A 21,665-nucleotide genomic window follows, 5' to 3' on the forward strand; every position below is an offset into this window, starting at 1 on the left:
TTGCCCTGGCTCATCCCCAAGGCCTCTATTCTAATCATGGGTCTGAGGGTAGGAGACTCATGTGTTCTGGATATGGTTATATATATATAGCATGAAGAAATATGACGCAACCATCTAGTTGTATCCGGGGCAGATATTCCTTAATAACATAAATTGCGATCCTGTGTGTATGAATCCATGAACCAATTATTACATAAAATCACTAGATTAGGTATAATCTGAATGCAGTAGCAAAGGATTATACAACTATACCACAAAGTATATCTAAGAGCACTGAACCAGGAACCAAAGAGCCGATCAAACCATCTCTAGTCCGTATCTTGCCTGAGTATTTGTACTACCTTTTTGTCCTAAAATTGGAGTTAGGTTTTTGATGCATGAGAATACCTATGTGCGACAAACTACAAAACATACTGCATATGCCACTCTTGGGCAGCTGTAAGGTAATCTAGCACTATTGTGTTTTGGTTGCTGACTATATACTATTAAGCTTGGATTGTATTAGTTTGATAAACCAGTCCCAATACTGTGAAAATCTGATTATCTAATCTGTAGCTTCCACTATCTTATCCCTCATCTGTAGTATGAGGGATAAGTACTATGGGCAAATAAACCATTAGCCATGCCCATAGACACTGTCTGAGGCCAATTATCCGCAGCTTTCTTGAAGAGTGTATGTTCAAGACTTACCACTTATGACTGGCCATCATGTGGTAACACAAGGATGGAATGTGTAAGCCTAGCAAGGGTACATGGCCTGTATGCCTAATAAGGCACCATTTGTATGTTGTATGATCTGATCTCCTCTACAGTGAAGTGCATAGACACAAAGGGCATAGAGGTGGATACTGTATCGGTTCAGGCACTAGGGTGGAGCCTCAGATGTAGCAGCCGCAGGTCTGCAGAGTAGTCAGGGAAGAGCCAGGAATCAGCAACGAGAAGTCTTAGTTTGCAGTACAAATGGATGAGGCGAGTAACGTAGTCAAATGGAAACCCAGGGGTCAGCAATGGGAAGTTTGGTTTGCAGTATAGTAGATGAGGCAGGTAGCGTAGTCAGATGAAAAGCCAGGAGTCGGTATCAAGAGGTCTAGTCGCAATAGCAGAGGAACAGGCAGAAGTGGAGCTTGATCAGTCAATGCTGTGGAGCAGAACAATCACGCACTGGATCTGAGGCAGGGCCAGGCTTTTATAAGAAGTCCCAGTTAGTAGCAGGGCCTGGGCCAACACAGGTAGACTGGAAGTGGACTTAACAGGAGCAAGGACAATGCTAAGATCAGCAGAGGAGCTGGTCCAGCCAGCTGGATAGCTCACTGAGGAGAGAGACCGTCTGGAGCACAGGTTCGGGTCAAGACAGGCACTGTAGGAGCATGAATTCATATTCTAACAATTTTTCAGGTTTCCTGCATAATGAAGTACTACAACAAGTGCTTCATGATTTTTAACAAACATATTGCCCCAATCATCTTCAACACATTATTGACATGTTTGTGTGTGGCAGCACATAGCAATAGTGACAAGAGTCTTTTTCTGGTTCTGTAACGAGGACTCTCTTGCAGCGGCTGGCGTGTAACCAGTAGTCTTTTCCTTCCGATTTGACTGAAGTCGCAGTTGTCAACTGGATCTAGTGTGGACCATCAAATCTCAGTTCCTAACATTTTCTGACATATTCTTTTAGGACAACCCAGTCACCTGAAAGCAAAACTATGCAACCCTTCTTTTGAGTCTGGATCAGTTTGATATGTTTCATCACATATCAATCATCCAATGGAGATCCTCAGAACACAACACAATACATGGTGGATTTCCACTTGCATACTCCTTACAGCCATCACACTTCACTTCATATGAAACTCTTCTACTATTCACCATTTCACCTCTCAACATTCAAACAGCTTTATGCACCCATATCAGCTCCTTCAATATTCTCTGTTTTCCTTACTTGTTTGCCCTCTATCTCTTCCACTACTTGTCTAGTTATCCTTTTTGGGTATTACCCCTCCCCATCCAACGCTTCCCTTCAGGTTTATCCTGCAACTCACAACACAAATACCTTGCTGTAATCAGAAAACCTACAAAAGTCTTTCCCCACAACACATGACATGCCACAGGTCTATTTCACCCTGTTTATCCATCATAATCGGGAAAGACTTAAAGCCCATTTACACGCAAAGCTAATCTTTCAAACGACTGAAAGATGGGACTTATGGTTTCCTCTCAAAGACAAGGTAATGCAAGACACATAGTAATTCACTCAATTACTCTGCTATCACCAATCACTACAGCTAGCAGTCAGATCTTACATTTACTAGTTAGGGGACAAGTCATTTAAACAACACCTTATTTCCTCTTTGTGTCAGTATCACATTGCAAACACAACAGTAATACCATTCCACAATTTGACAATCATATTCACTTCAAACAATCACAAAACTTACATTTACACAAATAACATCAGGAATATACCTCTATCTGGTTCGTTAGACGAGGCATAAACCCGACAGTAGTGTCCTTTTCTGCCATCAGCCTACCATCATTGCATAGGGAGGGACAGATATAAGTGTAAGAATAAGGTTCTTACCTGTGGATCCAATTGATTGGTCAGTCCAAATGCAGGACCACGGTTTAAGTATCCGGTGGATAAAAAAAAAGTTATTCTGCCTTGTCCCTGTATGGGCCACCAAGTTTTGTTAGCAAAATGTAGCTCTATATGTATATTCTTGCTGTTCCATATTAAGGGTTAATACAAGCAGCTCGGAGAATCATTGACACACCACACAGCACCTGTGTAAATCGCAAATGATTCTGTTTACTTGTCAAAACAGCCAGAGAATATATAGTCCTTTAAGACAAATACATTGAAGTCAGGTGACCCAAAGTCACCCGATTTAACATATGCATAACTTATTACGCCTCTTAGCACGTGCAGTGACGTCGGTCTTTTGGTTCCTTGGTCACGCGCTGTCTGAGGTCATTAATTGGTAATCTATAAGTACTCCTAAGCTTAGTCAAGGTCTAACTGTATAGAAGATCAATTAAAGTAAAACAGATAATAAAAGTTCCATTTACTAATACATTACTAAGACAAAGTCCATATTTAGCAAGCTGTATGGCCACACACTTATGTGAGGGGAAGATCAATCACAGATCCTTCTTCATCTTCAGGCCTAGCAATCTTCTTTACAAAAATATCTGTAGATATGTCAAGTATATCAAACAGAAATGGAAAGAAAACAAGTTTGTGTTCAACATACACTATGGTTTCTCAAACCATATTACGGTGCCAATCCAAATATATTCCATTTCATAAGCGGGCACTTGCAGGTTTTTTGGTCTATCAGATCCAAGAGGAAAATAGGACAATTAAAGTGTTTAACGCACTCCCCTTATTTCATTGTACAGTTGTTGATTGTACTCTATAAGAAATACTATCACAACAAGATACAATCTCAGTGGTGGTGGTTTGTGGGCCACGACACAGGCTGAAAGCAACCATGCAGTTTCAAAATAAAATTTTGTCCTGGGACAGGAAGGACACGCAAAAACTGCAACTGCATGAACTTCAAAAACTGCAAAATGGACTCCATCCATGCAGACAGACATAAACCAATGACTGACAAATGCTCAAAACACTTACCAAACATACCTGCACACATAGCAAGATGGAATAACTATAGGCTGTACAAGGTATTCATTCGTATTTTGGCCAAGATACTTAAACCCGCAAGCCAGCTTCAAGGGTTCTAATTCTTTTGCAGGTCCCTGCTCTAACGAGACAACTAAGACCAGGAAACCTGTCTGCATATAGGGCGATCGTCCAGATAGTGACGGCCCCGCACTGGAACCTAAGGACCTAACTGGTCCAGAGATGGTAAATGATCCAAGCGGCACAGGACACAGTTCACACTAACATAGCTTGGAATGCATAAACAACTGAACAGGACTGTTCCCACCACATGTCTGGCACCCAGCGCAGACACACAGAACACATCACAGCTCACACCCACAGAGTAACAAGCATGAATGCAAACATAAGGGGGAATGAGGAACACCAGCTCCCTCTAGCCAGAGGGCTGATATTTGTATGCAACAGATGAACACACGGTGATGATTGGCTGGCTGGAGAACACCACACCCAGCCAGCTCAATCATACCACACCTGTGGAAGTGTGCTCCTGTAAACCCATAGTACGGTACTACAGGTCTCAAAGCACAACCTGTATATTACCTGTGGTTGTTCTACTCTGCTGCCACTCCAATCCGGCAGTTTTGGGTCCTGTTTTCAGTCGCCCAAGATCGCTGCAGCAATTTTTAGTCTAAAACACACTGTATACTGCTCTCTGAGTGGCCAGGGCTCATCACATAGCTAGTTCTGGCCAATGAGAAAACAGCTATAATGCGTGGATACTCCTAACATAACCAATGCACTGTGGGGATTAGGTAGTCTGAAGATCAAGTCATCTATCTTGGATGACCAAAAACAGGACTCAGAATTGCAAAATTGAAGGCCCTGCAGAGAATAACAACAGCAGGTAATATATATCCCCACCCCCCTCTGGTCCCAGGACAGAATTTTATCCCGAAACTAGAGGGTCACTTCAATGGGAGGGTGGCTTATCTGTTGGAGGAGACAGGTAATATGGCAGGTCTTCATTTGGATGGGCCTGGGTAGTTCAAAATGTTGATCGGGAGTGGCTAGCTAGGGGCAGATGGGGAGACCTTGGTACTAACAGTGGGTAGACGGAGCCAGGAGTTGGGTAGAAAGGTATCTGGGGTTAGGTTACCAGACAGTTTAGCAGTGTGCTGTCATGTTCAATTAGGCTCCCCATTTGTATGTGTTCTTTTGTTAAAGTCTGCCTGATGCCTCAATTTTTTCCCATATTGAATTGTGCATGTGTGTGAAAGTAGCCTCCCTTGGATTTAAAGACGTACAGTAGCAAAATGCAGACTGCTGTGTTTATTTGGGACTGATGCCCCTGTGTTGATTAGGGGGTTGTGAGTTCGAAGGGAACCTATCACCAGGTGTGAGCCCTAGAAACTAAGTTACAGTGCTCATACGGCAGGTCCCCTGGAGTCCGGGGAAGTATTCCTTATACTTACCCAGCACCTCGATCCATTGCTGTCACCCCCAAAAGTCAGAGCGGACTGTGCAGCCGGGTGCTGGGTAAGTATAAGGGCTCATTCACACGACCGTGATTTCACCACATATTATGCATGTGATGCACAACCACCTGATATGATTGAATAGACTTTCATTGAAACGTTCACGTTTCATGTAAACACTGCGTCTAGAAATGTGCGTGAAAAAGATTGCAGCGCGCTCTATTTAATTGCGTATCATGCAGCGAGAGCCTTATTCTTTTCTATGGGTAACATATGCAGCGCTGTCCATACGCAATACATTGCATATGGGTAATGATATATACACAACCCTGCTATCAGCAATCAGTTACATTGCGTTCCGCAGTTCCACTCACATGTTCTATTTTGCTGTGCGTATACATAAGTGAAAGTCTATTGTTCTCTATGGGCGCATATGTATACGTCGCCCATACGCTGTCATGCGGAGTACAATTTCAACGCCATACGCGGCAGTATGACAAGTCACAGCCAGCTTCCCAGCTGTAAAACGCTGTGTGACCCTTGCAGCATTTTACGCTTACGGACGCGTGAGCCTGGCCTAAGAAATACCTCCCCGGACTCCAGGGAACCTGCTGTATGAGCAGCATAACTTACTTTCTAGTGCTCATACTTGGTGATAGGGTACCCTTAACGCCCCCTGTATTACATACATAGTGTTTCAGTTTCCTTTTCAGAGCGATGTCACCAGATGTCACCGCACAAGATGAGCATTGTGCACTTGAGCTTATGTTACTGTCCCTTTAAGACTGGATGACTATTGCTTCGTGCATGTGTCAGTTGGAAAATTTCCATTGGCGGCAGTCGTTTCACCGCTGAGCTTCACCACCGACTGCCGCCTATAAAGTACAGGGTGATTGTACAGGCTGCATTGTTATTTTTTAACATGGGCAGCCTATTTAAATAAATGAATAACTTGGATTAACCTTTGATGTCACCAAAAGGGACGCGTTCTGTGCCCTTGCCCTCTGCGGTTTTAGGTGAATTTTAATTGATTCGAAACTTTTATTCCAAATTAAGCCTGGAATCAGAAAAGCACATTCTCGTTCTGATTAATGGATAATTATGTTTAGTCTCTAAGGGCCCTTTAACACGGAACGATTATCATTCAAATCCTCGATGAATCGTGCAAAAATGAATCATGATCGTTCAACGTAAACACGGCCAATAACCAAACAATGAAGGCTGACTCATTTGCTTCTCTTCTTCATTTATTCTATGCAGGTATAAAAATCAGCGTTCGGCAGGCGATCGTCCAGTCGGTCGGAAACCATTTACAGACATTTCCAGACTCTTTTGACAGACTAACAATGAACTGAACAAACTATGACTCGTTCGCGCGTTCCAACGAATCATTGCTCCACGTTTGAGGACGTTAAGGCTATGATGCAGGCTTTTCACATTGGAAGGGTGGTTTCAGACGGCCATGTGCGTAACGACGCTCGCCAGTACGGAGTGTAGTTGCATATAAAATGGCTTTTTTTTACCCATCTAGCGCTTTTCAAATTCTGCGCCATAGTACAGGAGTTTGGAAAAAAAGCAGCCCCATATTGCATCTCCACCATGTGAATTCACTAGAGATGCAAGGTATTTTTGTGTGAAAACACCCTCGCATCACTTCGGAGATGAAAGGAAACTCTGGTGCAGCTGAGAGCCACGGCGGAGGATAGCGGAGGTTCTCCCATTGTTTTTGATAGGAGACCTCGCATCGCATTGCATGCGCTTTGCACATGGTGTGATGCTGCCATTAGCCCCATTGAAAATAACGTCCATCTGCTATGCGAGATCATGCAGCATGATAGAATATGCCGCGATTTGTTTCCTGCATAGCATTGCATCGCATTTCCATGCAGGAAAGAAGAGTGGGGTTCATAGTCTATGCCAGTCGCTACATTGGCTGCCCATTCACTGCAGAACAAAATTTAAACTTCTCACCCACAAAGCTTTCCACGGCGCTGTGCCCCCATACATCGCTTCCCTCCTGTCCGTACACCACCCAGCCCACGTACTCTGTTCCGCTAATACACTCAGACTAAATACCCCTCTAATACGAACCTCACATGCTTGCCTCCAGGACTTCACCAGAGCAGCACCAATCCTCTGAAACGCTCTACCCCAAAACATTCGGACAATCCCCTAAAAATGTACCTCTTCAGGAAGGCATACCAAATCCCCTGAAGTAGTCCCCTTGTCCCTCCCTATCGCTCTCCACACCCTCCACCCTGCCTATGACCCCTACCCCTGTATCTCCTTACTGCCCCAACCTGTTTGCTTCCTAATAACTGATTGCCACATGTAATTTCCGTACTGCTTGTGTTCCCCCGTGCCTCATCTACCCCCCTTGTACCTCCTGTGTCACCCCGACCCCTTTGTTTCAAACTGATTGTATACCACATGTAATCTGTTGTATTTGTCAGTGTTCTCCTGTGCTTGTAAGCGCTGCGGAATAAGTTGGCGCTATACAAATAAAGATTATTATTATTATTTACATGAGATTTATGCATCTCGCAATGCATAAACGTCACGCAACTTTGGCGCCCTGTGAAGGCAGCCTTAGAGCTCGTTTACATAAGCGTATTTGTGCAAAGATTTTTCACGCATAATATGCAGTGAATAGAACCCATCGATTTGCCTGGACATCCAAGTGGAAGAATGTATCAATTGGGGTACCACAAGGCTCTGTCCTAGGCCCAGTGTTGTTCAACATTTTCATAAATGATCTGGAGGAGGGAATTGACAGGAAACTGATTAAATTTGCCAACGACACAATGCTGGGAGAGATAGCTAACAATAGGGAAGAGAGAGAGAGAGTATTCAAAAAGATCTAGAAAAGCTTGAATAGTGGGCGGTGACTAAGAAAATGTAAAGTCCTACATCTGGGCAAATCTGGGAAAAATAGAACAGAATGGGAGGAATTAGGCTAAGCAGCAGCACATGTGAAAACGACTTGGGTATACCAATAGATTATAGACTGAACATGAGTAAACAATGTGATGCAGCAGCCAAAAAGGCAAACACAATTCTGGGATGTATTAAAAGAACCATAGAGTCTAGATCACGTGAGGTAATTATCCCCCTCTACTCTTCCTTAGTCAGACCTCATCTGGAATAACGTGTCCAGTTCTGGATACCACACTTTAAAAAAGACATAGACAAGCTGGACAAGTTTAGAGAAGAGTTACCAAGATGGTGAGCAGTCTGCAAATCATGTCCTATGAGGAACGGTTAAAGGATCTGGGAATATATTGCTTGCAAAAAAGAAGGCTGAGAGGAGACTTAATAGCTGTCTACAAATATCTGAAGGGCTGTCACAGTGCAGAGGGATCAGCCCTATTCTCATTTGTACAAGGAAAGACTAGAAGCAATGGGATGAAACTGAAAGGGAGGAGACACAGATTAGATATTAGACAGTGAGGGTGATCAATGAGTGGAACGGGTTACCATGGGAGGTGGTGAGTTCTCCTTCAATGAAAGTGTTCAAAAAAGGCTGGACAGTAGAGATGAGCGAGCACGCTCGGTAAGGTCAGTTATTTGCACGAGCCTCGCTCATCTCGAGTAACTGCCTTCTCCTCCGAGCGTGCTCGGGGGGGGGGGGGCAGCGGGGGAGAGTGAGAGAGATCTCTCTACCGCCCTCCGCTAACCCCCGCCGCCAAGCGTGCTCGCCCCACTGACCTTACCGAGCATGCTCGCTCATCTCCACTTGACAGACATGTCTGAGATGATTTAGTATTCCTGCTCTGAGCAGAGAATTGGATTCGATGACTTTGGAGGTCCCTTCCAAATCTACCATTTCACGATTCTATGATTTCAATGGGCTCATTCACTTGAGTGTATTTTTTCATATGATGTGCGATCACTTGAAAAAATATGCAACATGACTTATCTTTTGTGCATGTGCATACCACAAACCAATGGGTTTGCGTACATGCGCACAACATACGCAGAAAACCTTCACATTCTCTGTGCATATACACACAAAATCCATGCAATTTTGTCAGTATTTTTTGTGTACATAAACATGCGGTGCCTGTCCTCACAGAAATACACATGAAGCGGGCAAAATGTGCTTACGCCTGTGTGAACCCGGCCTGAGGGACCTTTCACATAGGCCAAAATTAGGATGTGCGAACATTTCTGCGTCACAATGTTATCCCTATGGGGCTTGAATTTCACATCTGTTAAAGTCCACGTGTCTTTACTTTAAAACCGCAAGCTGGAAAGCTTTCTGCTGTGGAATTAGGGACGTCTTGCAGAATAAAATGCAATTCCGCAGAACGCATTCTGCAGTTAAAAAGGCAACAAAATCCGCATCTGTGGTTTGTCCGGTGGGCAATTCCGTGCCCCTTTGGGAACTTTCACAGAGGATGGAATATTCCACAACAGCATTTAGCCGCCCCCGAATTCCACACCAAAATATGTACTGCTAACTGCGGATTTTGATGTGAAATTGCATGGTTCTGCTACTTTCAATTCCGAATTTTTTCCATAGCTCTCATTTACTTCAATGAGAGATACATAAACAGCGCTGGGCTGAAGTGCTTAGTTGCCTACTTAGGCTCGGGCCGGGTGGCCGGTAGCTATAACAGCGTTTCCCATCTTGGCTATGAATAGCCGAGAGGACGATACTGCTTCAAGTAGCATTCGTTAAGAATGCATCGCCCATTGTCTTCAATGGCAGAGTAAAATACATTGCAGGGCACTCGCATGCCGCGTGATATGCATGCTGTGTGATATGATGCTTCCCATTGAAATTAATGGGAAACACTTGTGATTCTCTGACGTACAGGACACACATGCCTGAGGATCGCAATTGCACAGAATTGGAAAACACCTCTCATCGGCGTGAATACACACGTTGGCAAGTCAAATATCCTGCTCGCCCTTGTGAATCCGGCCTTACAAGAGAAAAATTCCTTTTTTCCCCTTTCCCAGCCTCTTAGTTTGCTCCTACATGAGTCACACATGCCAGGCTGGTCCATGCAAGCTCCTCCTGACTGTGGGGGGTGTAGTAGGGAGGAAAGGGGGATAAGGGAGCTTTTTAATGATCAATGGAGGTCCCAGTGGTGGGACCTCCCATGATAAAACATTTATCACCTATCATTTAAATAGGTGATGAATATAAATTCTGGGAATAAACTTTTAATAACTTTAATGACATTCCGGGATTCTGCAGTCAATCACTGACCATTCTCGTATTGTTACCACAGGCGGTGTGTCTGATGACATAAACAGTCTAATAGAATGGAAGAGATACATCGAGGTAGGTTGGCTGTTGTATTTTCTATACTGAATAAACATATTCTTGCATTGTGTAATGACATAGTGGAGATATTCACATTTATGCACTGTGTTCTGCGTGACGAACACCAGCGGAGCCCGATAGAACCCGCTGACTTATAATAGGGTCCATTGTCTAGATGGAAAAATGACACTATGTGCACTGTAACTTTTATCTGTCAAAGCATATCAACCTTGCATCATACTCATATCAACCCAAATACTCATAATGGAGACTTTGACCCAGATGTGAAAATGTTAGGTGCACTTTTCAGACACAATCTTCTGCTTCTGTGTCTGGCAAATATGGGCGTCGTCCCATTCTCTCTGTTCCCTGAGCTTATATTCACTCTCTTCCAGCACTCCTAGGATTAATAGCTTCTAGTCTCCTGTTCAGCTGATGCTCCTTTTCTAATCACCATCCTATATAGCTGCTCTGGGCCTTTCAGACCTTGCTGCAGTGTCGTTGAGAGTTTTGTTCCCTTCACGTCCAGCCACTGCTTCGACAGTTACCTTGCGTTCAGCTTGTGTTTTTCGTTCGTGTACTGTGTGGTCTGTTATTCCCGTTGTCAGCTTCTCTGTTTATCCTTGTTTGCTTGTTCCTTCTTTGTTTTTGTACTGCCCTGTGTTGTTCTATCTTTGTCCTAAAGGTGATCTGGCCTGCCAGGGTAAGTCAGCGCCTAGAGGAAGACCGTGGGGTTGTCCTTATCGGGATGAGTGCTCTGCTTGGAGGCAAGGATCTCCTTCTCCTGGTTATCCGTTCAGGGCAAGATACCTTCCCTAGTTTCCATCCATATACAGGGCTGTTCATCTGGTATCTTACCTCCAACGCTGGGGTTGGCTGTCAGCCGTGCTGTATCGGATTTTCACCTACCCGGTAGGTTGACACAGTGGTTCCACATCCACAGTCCTTACAGTACACTGCAACCAACTACAGAGGTTTTCTTGAATTATTCTAGAAGATGATGCATCAACATGAGAGGAACATGAGAGGCAAGAGCAAATCTTGGCGTATCTTCACAATGTGAGTACCCGTCTTTCTGTTATTCTCCCTGCCATAGTGGTACCGCAGACCCCACCTGGTGGCACCGCCTCGCTATGATGGGGATCCCAGACAATGTCTCACTTTTGTTAATCAATGTACCTTGCATTTTGAGGTTTTGACACACTTTTTTCCTTTAGATCGCACCAAAATCACATTCATAGTGTTTCTTACAGGTCAGTCCTTGGCGTGGATCAATCCCCTCTGGTAACACAATGATCCACTAGTTAATAACCTCGGTTTGTTCATTGAGTCCTTTCAAAAGGTGTTTGACGAGCCTGGTAGTTCATCTTCAGTTGTGTCCGCCCTGTTGCGTCTCCGTCAAAATAACCTCTCAGTAGGCCAATACGCTATTCAGTTTCGAACTTTGGCCTCAGAGCTGGGGTGGAACAATGAAGCTCTGGTGGCGGCATTCTGGGAGGTACTAGCAGGTCACATTAAAGACAAGTTGGCGGGTCGCGAGGTTCCTACCTTGTTGGATGCCCTGAGTTCTCTGGCTTCGAGGATTGACCTACGGTTCCAAGAGAGATCCAGGGAAGTTATGCAAGAGAGAAGATCAATCTGTCTGGCCCCTCACTTCCAGAGACCACTCTTCTCACCGCCGACCACTCCCTAGTTTAGCAATCCTGAGCCAATGCAGGTGGATCGACTTAGAGTATCCGAGCAGGAGCGTGCACACAGACGTTCTAGGATGCTTTACATGTATTGCGGATCTCCTGATCACCTTGTTCACACTTGTCCTCTAAAACCAGGAAACTCCTCCACCTAGGGTCAGTTGGAGAGACTACTCTAGGTGAGGATTGCTCCTCTCCCAGGCTGAACTTGCCTGTAACCATGGTTCTTTCCAGTGCGTAGGTGTCAGTGGCAGCTTTCCTGGATTCTGGCTCTGCCAGCAACTTCCTCCAACAGGCCTTGGTGGACCGCTATTGAATTCCCATCTGGCGTCCCGAGAAACCACTCATGGTTATTACTGGTAATAGCAGTAAACTCTCTGAGACAATCCAGTTTGTCACAGAGACACTGGAGTTGAGGATTGGCGCTCTCCTGCTGGTGATGCCTGGGGCAACCAGCTCTCTACTTCTAGGTTTGCCGTGGCTTTGATTACACAACCTCACCTTGCACTGGAGTACTGGTGAGGTATTAAGTTGGGGCACCACCTGCTATACCAAGTGCTTGCGTCCTGTGCATCCTTTCCACCGGGTTACTTTCCTGTCTAACCTCCAGGGTCTACTTAAACCTTATCATGGTTTTGCGCACCTCTTTGACAAGAAAGAGGCTGAATGTCTGATTGACGATTGCCCAATTGACCTTGTTCCTGGTTTCCTGCCTCCTGGAGGTAGAGCATATCCTCTTTCCCTGCCCGAGACCCAGGCCACAGCTGAATATGTTACGGAGAACCTGGCCAGAGGGTTTATCCAAAAGTCCTCATATCCTGCCGGAGCAGGTTTTTTCCTTGTCAAAAAGGACGGATTGCTACGGCCCTGTATTGACTATTGTGGTCTGAACGCAATCATGATTAAGAATAAATACCCTTTACCCTGGATTCCTGAGTTATTTGATTGCCTGCGCGGCGCTCAGATTTTCACCAAGCTTGATCTGCATGGTGCTTATAACTTGACCGGCATCCACGAGTTAGATAAGTGGAAGACAGCTTTCAATACCTGAGACAGACACTACAAATACTTGGTGATGCCCCTTGGTCTGGTTAACGCTCCAGACATCTTTCAGGAATTTGTTAATGACATTTTCAGAGATCTCCTTCAGCAAAGTGTCATTGTGTATTTGGACGATATATTAATTTTTTTTCTCCAGATATACCCTTGCATCGGAGGCAGGTTCGCACGGTGCTCCAGCAATTAAGGGAGAATCGTTTGTTTGCTAAATTGGAGAAATGCGTTTTTGAATGCGAGTCGCTTCCCTTTTTGGGATATATTGTCTCCAAATAGGGTTTGGAGATGGATCCTGAAAAAGTCTCTGCAGTACTGAATTGGCCTTGTCCCTTCGGCCTTCGGGCAATCCAGCGATTCCTGGGCTTTGCAAACTACTATCGACAGTTTATCCCACACTTCTGCTCCCTGACTTCTCCCATCTTTGCTCTCACACGTAAGGGAGCTGATGCCAATCAGTCGTCCCATAGGCAGAGTCTGCTTTTCAAGCTCTAAAGGTAGTCTTCTCGTCTGCCTCTGTGCTGCACCGACCAGATGGTACAAAGTAGTTCTTTCTGTAGGTCGATGTTTCTTCCTCGGGTGCAGGGGCAGTCCTACTGCAAAAATGGGCATCTGGCAAGAAGGTGACATGCGTTTTTTTTTCCAAAGTCATTTTCCATGGCTGAGGGGAATTACTCTATAGGGGACTGCGAGTTACTGGCTATCAGGATGGCTCTGGAATGTTGGCGGTATCTGCTGGAGGGAGCCTTTCAAACCATCATAATTTACACCCACCATAAATATCTGACCTGTATTCAGATTGCACAATGGCTCAACCCCCGTCAAGCTCGGTGGGCCTTGTTTTTTGCACGGTTTGATTTTATATTGTATTTTCAGCCTGCCGACCAAAATATTGAGGCTGACGCCATATCCAGAGCATTTGACTGCAACGACACTGAAGAAGAACCACAATTCATCATTGAACCTGCCAGATTGGTGACCGTAGCTCCTGTTTGGGTTAAGGATATCCCACCAGGGAAGACATTCATGCCTGAGGCCAAGAGGAGAGGTGTTCTATCCTGGGGTCAATGTTCCAAATTAGCTGGTCATTCTGGGCAACGCAAGACTAGCTAGTTAATTCGCTGTCAGTACTGGTGGCAGTCCATGATGAAGGATATCTGCGATTTTGTGTCCTTCTGTACCTCCTGCGCTCAGTATAAACCACAGAAACTGAGACCTGCAGGGCTCTTGTGTCCATTACCTATACCTGAGGCGCCATGGCAGCATATTACCATGGACTTTATTACAGACTTACCTCCGTCCAGTGGCTGTACTGTTATATGGGTAGTAGTGGACCGATTTTCTAAAATGACCCATTTTGTGCCTCTGCCCGGTTTGCCATCTGCCAGTCAACTGTCTCAAAAAGTCTCTGCAGTACTGAATTGGCCTTGTCCCTCCAGCCTTCAGGCAATCCAGCAATTCCTGGGCTTTGCAAACTACTACCGACAGTTTATCCCACACTTCTCCTCCCTGACTTCTCCCATCTCTCCTCTCACACGTAAGGAGCTGATGCCAAGCAGTGGTCCCCAGAGGCAAAGTCTTCTTTTCAAGCTCTAAAGGTAGTCTTCTCGTCTGCCTCCATGCTGCACCAACCAGATGGCACAAAGCAGTTCTTTCTGGAGGTCGATGCTTCTTCCTTGGGTGCAGGGGCAGTCCTACTGCAAAAAGGGGCATCTGGCAAGAAGGTGACATGCGTTTTTTTACTCAAAGTCATTTTCCACAGCAGAGTGGAATTACTCTATAGGGGATTCATCATTGAACCAGCCAGATTGGTGACCGTAGCTCCTGTTCGGGTTAAGGATATCCTGCCAGGTAAGACATTCGTGCCTGAGGCCAAGAGGAGAGGTGTCCTATCCTGGGGTCACTGTTCCAAATTAGCTGGTCATTCTGGGCAATGCAAGACTAGCGAGTTAATCCACTGTTGGTACTGGTGGCCATCCATGATGAAGGACATCCGCGATTTTGTGTCCTCCTGTACCTCCTGCGCCCAGTATAAACCACAGAAACTGAGACCTGCAGGGCTCTTGTGTCCATTACCCATACCTGAGGCTCCATGGCAGCATATTGCTATAGACTTTATTATAGATTTACCTCCATCCCGTGGCTATACTGTTATATGGGTAGTAGTGGACCGATTTTCTAAAATGGCCCATCTTGTGCCTCCGCCTAGTTTGCCATCCACCAGTCAACTTACCGAGAGATTCATTGATCACATTTTCCGCCTCCATGGCTTTCCTAAGCATATTGTGTCAGATAGAGGGGTGCAATTTACATCTAAATTTTAGAGATCTCTTTGTAAATTGATGGATATATCCTTAGACTTCTCTTCAGCTTATCACCCACAGTCTAACGGGCAGGTGGAGCGTACCAACCAGATCCTGACTGGATATCTATGCCATTTTACCAATGTTCACCAGGATGATTGGGTCAGTCTTCTGTCCTGGGCAGAGTTTTCTCATAATCATATGGCAGTGTACGCATGCGTGCCCGTGATCAAGTGTGACTTCTATGCAGTTTAACATGGCAGTTCAACAGGGCAAGAGACAGGTATGCCGCATAAATTGTCCTAAAACACTGTACTCCCAGACCATCACCACTACTGTAGTCTCTTTTCTTATCTTTAGTGTTTTCTATCAAATATACATCCAGCGCCCACCTCTGGGGCATTGTATCTATATCAGCTCCTCTCTCCTTTCTTCACTCATATACAGTTCGCATGCACTCTTCACTGACCTAAAACATCTTAATTCTTCTGAAGCCGCAGTGAAACATAACTATCGCCTTCATAAATCCCCTAACCACCTGCTCACCCTCACTATACTGCTGCTACTAGCAGCAGGGGACATTTCTCCCAATCCTGGCTCACCCTCTAGTGCCCCTAACTTTTACTCCCCACCTGCCCCACTGAGACACCCTTTTAGTTCAACCACTAGTCCGTGCATATTCTCTCCGGTTTCCTTTCAATGTGCGCTCTGGAATTGCCAGTCAGCATGCAACAAACTCCTCACCATCTATGACTTTTTCACTGCTAAATCACTAAACCTGTTAGCTCTAATAGAAACATGGATACAGCAATCTGACACGGCCTCACTTGCTGCATTGTCTTACAATGGCCTGCAGTTCTCCTATATCCCAATACCAGAAGACAGGCAAGGGGGAGGAGTAGGTGCGCTCCTCTCCCCACAATGCACCTTCCAGGTCATCCCCCCAGTACCCTCCCTCACTTTCACATCATTCGAGATACATGCCCTACGGCTTTTCCGTCCGCTGTCTATGCGAGTAGCAGTTATCTTCCCCCCCAGGTGCTCCTCATGTGTTTCTGGACCACTTTGCCGCCTGGCTCCCCCACTTCCTCTCCTGCGAAATCCCAACCCTCATCCTAAGAGACTTTAACATCCCCACTAACGACCCTCATCTCCCCATCTGCCTCTCAGCTTCTTTCGCTCACCTCCTCCCTTGGTCTCTCACAACTCTCAGCCTCTCCTACTCACAGGGATGGCAGTACTCTGGATCTGGTCTTCTTCCGTCTCTGCTCTGCCTCCAACTTCACTAACTCCCCTCTCCCGCTTTCAGATCATAACCGCCTCTCTTTCTCTGTCAAGCTCCCTAACATTTCTCCAGACCCTCCTACCTCCCGTACCTACAGGAACCTTCAGGCTGTTCACAACAAAAATTTTGCTGAGTCTCTACAGTCTTCTCTGCCCCCAATCTCTCTCCTCTCCTGCCCCAGCCTGGCTGCCGCACATTACAACACCACTCTCAAACATGCATTGGATGAAGCAGCGCCCCCCATAACCCAAGCCATCCGATACAGACCACGGCAACCCTGGCTCGCGCCTCAAACGCGATTCATCCGTTGGGGCTCTAGGTGTGCTGAACGGCTGTGAAGAAAGTCTCCACAGCACCGCCCTTGCCCTACATTGCTTTCCTTAATTCCCCACCCAGCTCGCGCCCTCCGCTCTGCTAATGAAATCAGACTGAGTGTCTCTTTAATTCGAACCTCTCATTCCTGCCTCCAAGACTTCTCCAGAGCAGCACCTGTCCTCTGGAACGCACTACCAAAAAATATTCTGGCAATTACTGACACACTAAACTTCAGGCATGTTCTAAAAACGCACCTCTTCAGAGAGGCATACCATATTCCCTAAACCAAACCCCTTGTTACTCCGCCTGATAACATGCTCCCTGTCCCACAGACTGCAAACTCTGCTAGCCGTAATCAACTGGCACCTGCAGTCATCCTGATTCCACCACTATACGGCCTGACCATCGCCTGTGTGTATAGCATCCCTCACTCTCCACCTCGCCATACTGTGCACATTTCTAGCCTCTTTACCTTCTGTATCACCCCATTATTTGTGGTGTGTAAGCTCGTTGGAGCAGGACCCTCACCCCTACTGTTTCCATCAATTGATTACTTCATGTAACCGTTGTCTTGTGTTATTTCCCCTGTATTGTAAGCGCTACGGAATATGTTGACGCTATATAAATAAAGATGATGATGATGATTATTATAACCAGCATGTCAGCGACTCCACGAACACTTCTCCCTTTTTCATAGTATATGGGCATCAACCCAGAGTTCCCCTGCCAGTCTCCACGACTTCTGAGGTTCCAGCAGCAGATTTTTCAGCAGAGAGTGTTGCAAAGATTTGGCAGGAGACCAAGGTTAATCTGGAGAAGTCAATTGCTTCCACGAAGAGATTTGCTGATCGCAGACGTCGGTCCTCCCCACTGTTTGTCCCAGGGGATAAAGTGTGGCTTTCTCCAAACATATAATGGTTCAAAATATTTTTATTCATTTTACATTGTAAACAATAACTTTTTTACCAAAATAAATCAAAGTTCTTACAAAGAAACCGTTGTTGAGCTCTAGTCTTTAAATCTCCTCGAGTGTCCGCATTTCTTTGGTGAGCCTCTCCTAGGCTACCGGGTCTATTGCTGTTGCTATTAGATGCATGTTAATATCATTCAAACTAATAAAGGAAAGAACAAATGAAAAACATGGCTGTATATCCTACAGTTTCACTCTAGCCACCAATAGTAAAAACCAGCTTGATAACATATGGTTTAAGAGGGGCTTAAAAAAAAGGAGGGGGGGATAAGAGAGAAAGAAAGTTAAGAAGGGGGTGAGAGGGAGAGGTGGGGGGGATTGAGGGGAGGGGAGGGAGGGGGAGAGGAAATGGGTCCGACCTGTTTGGCTTCTGTTGGTTAAGTGGTGGCTCCCTTAATCATGGGGGCCCGCGGCAACCAGATGTGGACATGATCGGGGGGGGGGGGGGGGGTAGTTCCATTCACTACCCATGTGGTCACCTCCTGTGAGTCTCGAAGCTGATTCCAGACGAACCAAACTGATAAATATTTGTTATGTTTCAGTTCGTCTCTGGCATATAACTTCTCTAAGTGCCTAATGTTGTCTAGTGCTTCTAGCCACATTAACCGGGAAGGTGGGTCTGTGGACTTCCATTTCCTAGGAATCACCTGTTGCACTGCTAGTATAAAAAATCTCAATAATGAACTCTTGGTCTGGGCCAGCGATCCGGGAAACATGGACAATAACGCGAGTTCGGGGGTTAAGTGCATCTGGTTGCCACTGACCCATGTATAGAGGGCACACACCTTCCGCCAAAGAGGGCCTATCAACACACATGACCACCATATGTGAGTAAGAGTACCATTTTCGAACAAGCATCTCCAGCAGACATCCGGGTGTTGGGGGCAAAATCTGGCTAGCCTCTCAGGAGTCCTGTACCATCTCGTGAGGATTTTATAATTTAACTCTTGTAGTTTACTCGAGATGTTTATTTTAAATGTCAAAATGTAGGCTTTCCTCCATGACTCTTCTGTGAGTGTGACTCCTAGCTCTTGCTTCCAAGCCCTCTGCAAATTCTTTCCTTTGTCCCGTGTTTCCTCATCTACCAAAAATTTTTTGATTTTTTTTTTTTGTTTTTGTTTTTCGTCTGATTATAAATGAATTGATTCTCGAATGGTGTCAAAGGGGTGTTTATTTCTTCAGACTTTCCTAGGGATCTTATGTAGTGGCTTAATTGGAGGTACTGGTACCATGCTCCAGCCGGGGGCTCCCGTTCCCCAGTCACCTCCCTCAAGGGCTTGAGACTTCCTGTCCCCAGCATGTCCTAAACCCTCGGGACCTCTGTTGGGTGTGTGGCATTCATTATATTTGTGAGAGATGAGCCTTTGAGGAATAATGGGATATCCATGTTGCCTACCAGGGGCATTATGGGGCCCGGTCTCGCTATTAGTTTTGCCTTTGCCGCTGGACCTATCCAGGCCACCAGGATGCTTTCAATAAAAGGCAACAATCTCAGGTTTCTCAGACCCGTATGCCCTGGTAGCCATAGCAGGCCTTGGCCTTTGTATGGTATTGTGTCCTGCTCCATCGTCACTCAACGTTTTTGAGGGCTCCTATGTGTTAGATCTAGAATGCATCGAGATAAGGTGGCCTTGTAGTATAGTGCTATATTTGGAATTCCCATCCAGCCACGCTCCCGTGGGCCAGTGAGTGACCTCCAGTTACGTCTAGGTTGTCTGCCACCCCATATGAACCGCATCATCGTTCTCCTGATCTGGATTAAGAAGGCTCCCGGTAATCGTATCGGAACAGTTTGAAGGGTATATAATATTCTGGGGAGAATGTTCATTTTGACCTTACTAATTTTGCCAAACCAGGAGAGGGGTACCGCGCGCCATTTATCCATGTCTTTTTCTAGTTTGGTTAGGAGCGGCTTATAATTTTTTTGAAAAAGATCAGCTGTGTCAGGTGTGATTGTTATTCCTAGATATTTAATGCTGTTCTTATTCCATGTAAATGGGAAAGCAGGCCTCATGGCCTCTATTTCCTCTTCCGGGATGTTTACATTGAGGATCTCGGACTTACTCAAGTTCACTTTAAAGTTTGAAAGTCGGCCAAATTGGTGGAATTCTTTTAAGATGTTAGGGAGGGCAATTCTGGGGTTGGTTATGTAGATTAACAAGTCATCGGCATATAAGGCTATTTTTCGCTCGTCATTGTTCGGCCGGACTCCTCTAAAGCTCTCGTTTGCCCGGAGGGCGTATGCCAATGTCTCCATGACAATGATATACAAAAAGGGGGACAGGGGGCAACCCTGGCGGGTGCCGTTTTTGATCTGCAGTTGTTGTGATAACCTGCCACTAACCCTAATTCGGGCGCAGGGATTAGTGTACAATGCCATTAAGCATCCCCGAAACCTCGAGCCCAACCTCATTTGCTCGAGGCTCGCCTCCAGAAACCCCCACCCCACCCTGTCAAACGCTTTCTCAGCGTCAACCGTTAAAAGACATAATGGTTCTCCTGAGCACTGAGCCCAAGATAGGAGTGACAGCGTTCTTATTGTGTTTTTCTCCAGCTTCCCTCCCGGGTACAAATCCCACTTGATCCCCGTGTATTAGGTTGGGGATGTGGGGCTCGAGGCAACCCGCGAGCATCTTAGAGAATAATTATGTGTCAACATTTAGTAACGAAGTCGGCCTATAACTTCCGCACTGGGCAGGATCCTTCTCGGGTTTGGGCAGGACCGTGATCACCGCCTGCAGGGCTTGTTTCGGAAAGGGACATGCCCTGGAGATGGCGTTAAAGGCTTCTAACATTATAGAGGCCAATTGGTCAATAAATATTTTGAAGTGGGGCGTGAAGCCGTCCGGACCCGGACTCTTTCCTATCTTTAGTGACATTACTGCCTCCTTCAGTTCCTGTAGTGTGAGATCGCCTTCGAGGGCCTGTTTGTCGGGGTCCTGGATCTGGTTAGGGGTGTGTGTTGCGATGTATGTATTTCTCTCAGTTCTTAATTCCTGTCCTTGTTCTCCCCGTCCTTCCTCTAGATTGTATATGTCCCGGTAGAACGTTTGGAAGCTTTCCAGGATGCCAGTATTATGGTGCACCAATCCCTCTCCTGGTTTGTTGATTGCAAATATATACGACTGCTGTGTTCTAGGATTCAGGGATCTCACTAGTCCCTTGCCGCACTTATCTCCGAATTCATAAAACCTCCCTTTTAATTTATCTCGCTGACAAAGTGACGCCAGATCTAATATGCGGAATATTTCCGTCCACTTGGAAGATATTTCTGTAGCGATGTTATTTGCCGGGGATGACTTGTTGGCTGTCTTTAATTTATCTAGGCACACCAATAATTCTTCTAGCTTGGCTGTTTTGGTTTTTTTGAGTCTAGCCCTATGTGTGATAAATATTCCTCGTAAGATGCACTTAAGGGCCTCCCATTTAATGGGAGCTGAGGTGGGGTCTGTTTCATGATCAGTTCTAAAATCGTCTATGGTCTGTTGTATCTCCTGCTTACAGGCTACATCTTCCAACAAGTTATCGTTCAGACACCAGTTGAAAGACGTACTGTCTCTTCCACCAGTCCTCAGGGAACCCCAGACTGGAGCATGGTCCGACCATATGAACGTACCCATTGTTGAGGAGGGGGATCTATTTAATAACCCGTGTGTTATGTAAAGATAAT

The 21,665-nt window shown here is 45.7% G+C and overlaps 1 protein-coding gene across 1 annotated transcript in view; it reads left to right on the plus strand.

Annotated features, from left to right (window-relative positions):
* The window catches only part of LOC136583093 (sterol O-acyltransferase 2-like), a 78,718-nt gene that overhangs the window by 12,987 nt on the left and 44,066 nt on the right, over positions 1-21,665 (plus strand). Inside the window, exon 3 of the mRNA XM_066584222.1 lies at positions 10,344-10,396. Within this exon, the coding sequence (XP_066440319.1) occupies positions 10,344-10,396 (53 nt within the window). The remainder of the gene's footprint in view (positions 1-10,343; positions 10,397-21,665) is intronic.

Source organism: Eleutherodactylus coqui, chromosome 1 (assembly GCF_035609145.1).
Source record: "Eleutherodactylus coqui strain aEleCoq1 chromosome 1, aEleCoq1.hap1, whole genome shotgun sequence".
In the NCBI taxonomy this organism is placed as follows: domain Eukaryota; kingdom Metazoa; phylum Chordata; class Amphibia; order Anura; family Eleutherodactylidae; genus Eleutherodactylus; species Eleutherodactylus coqui.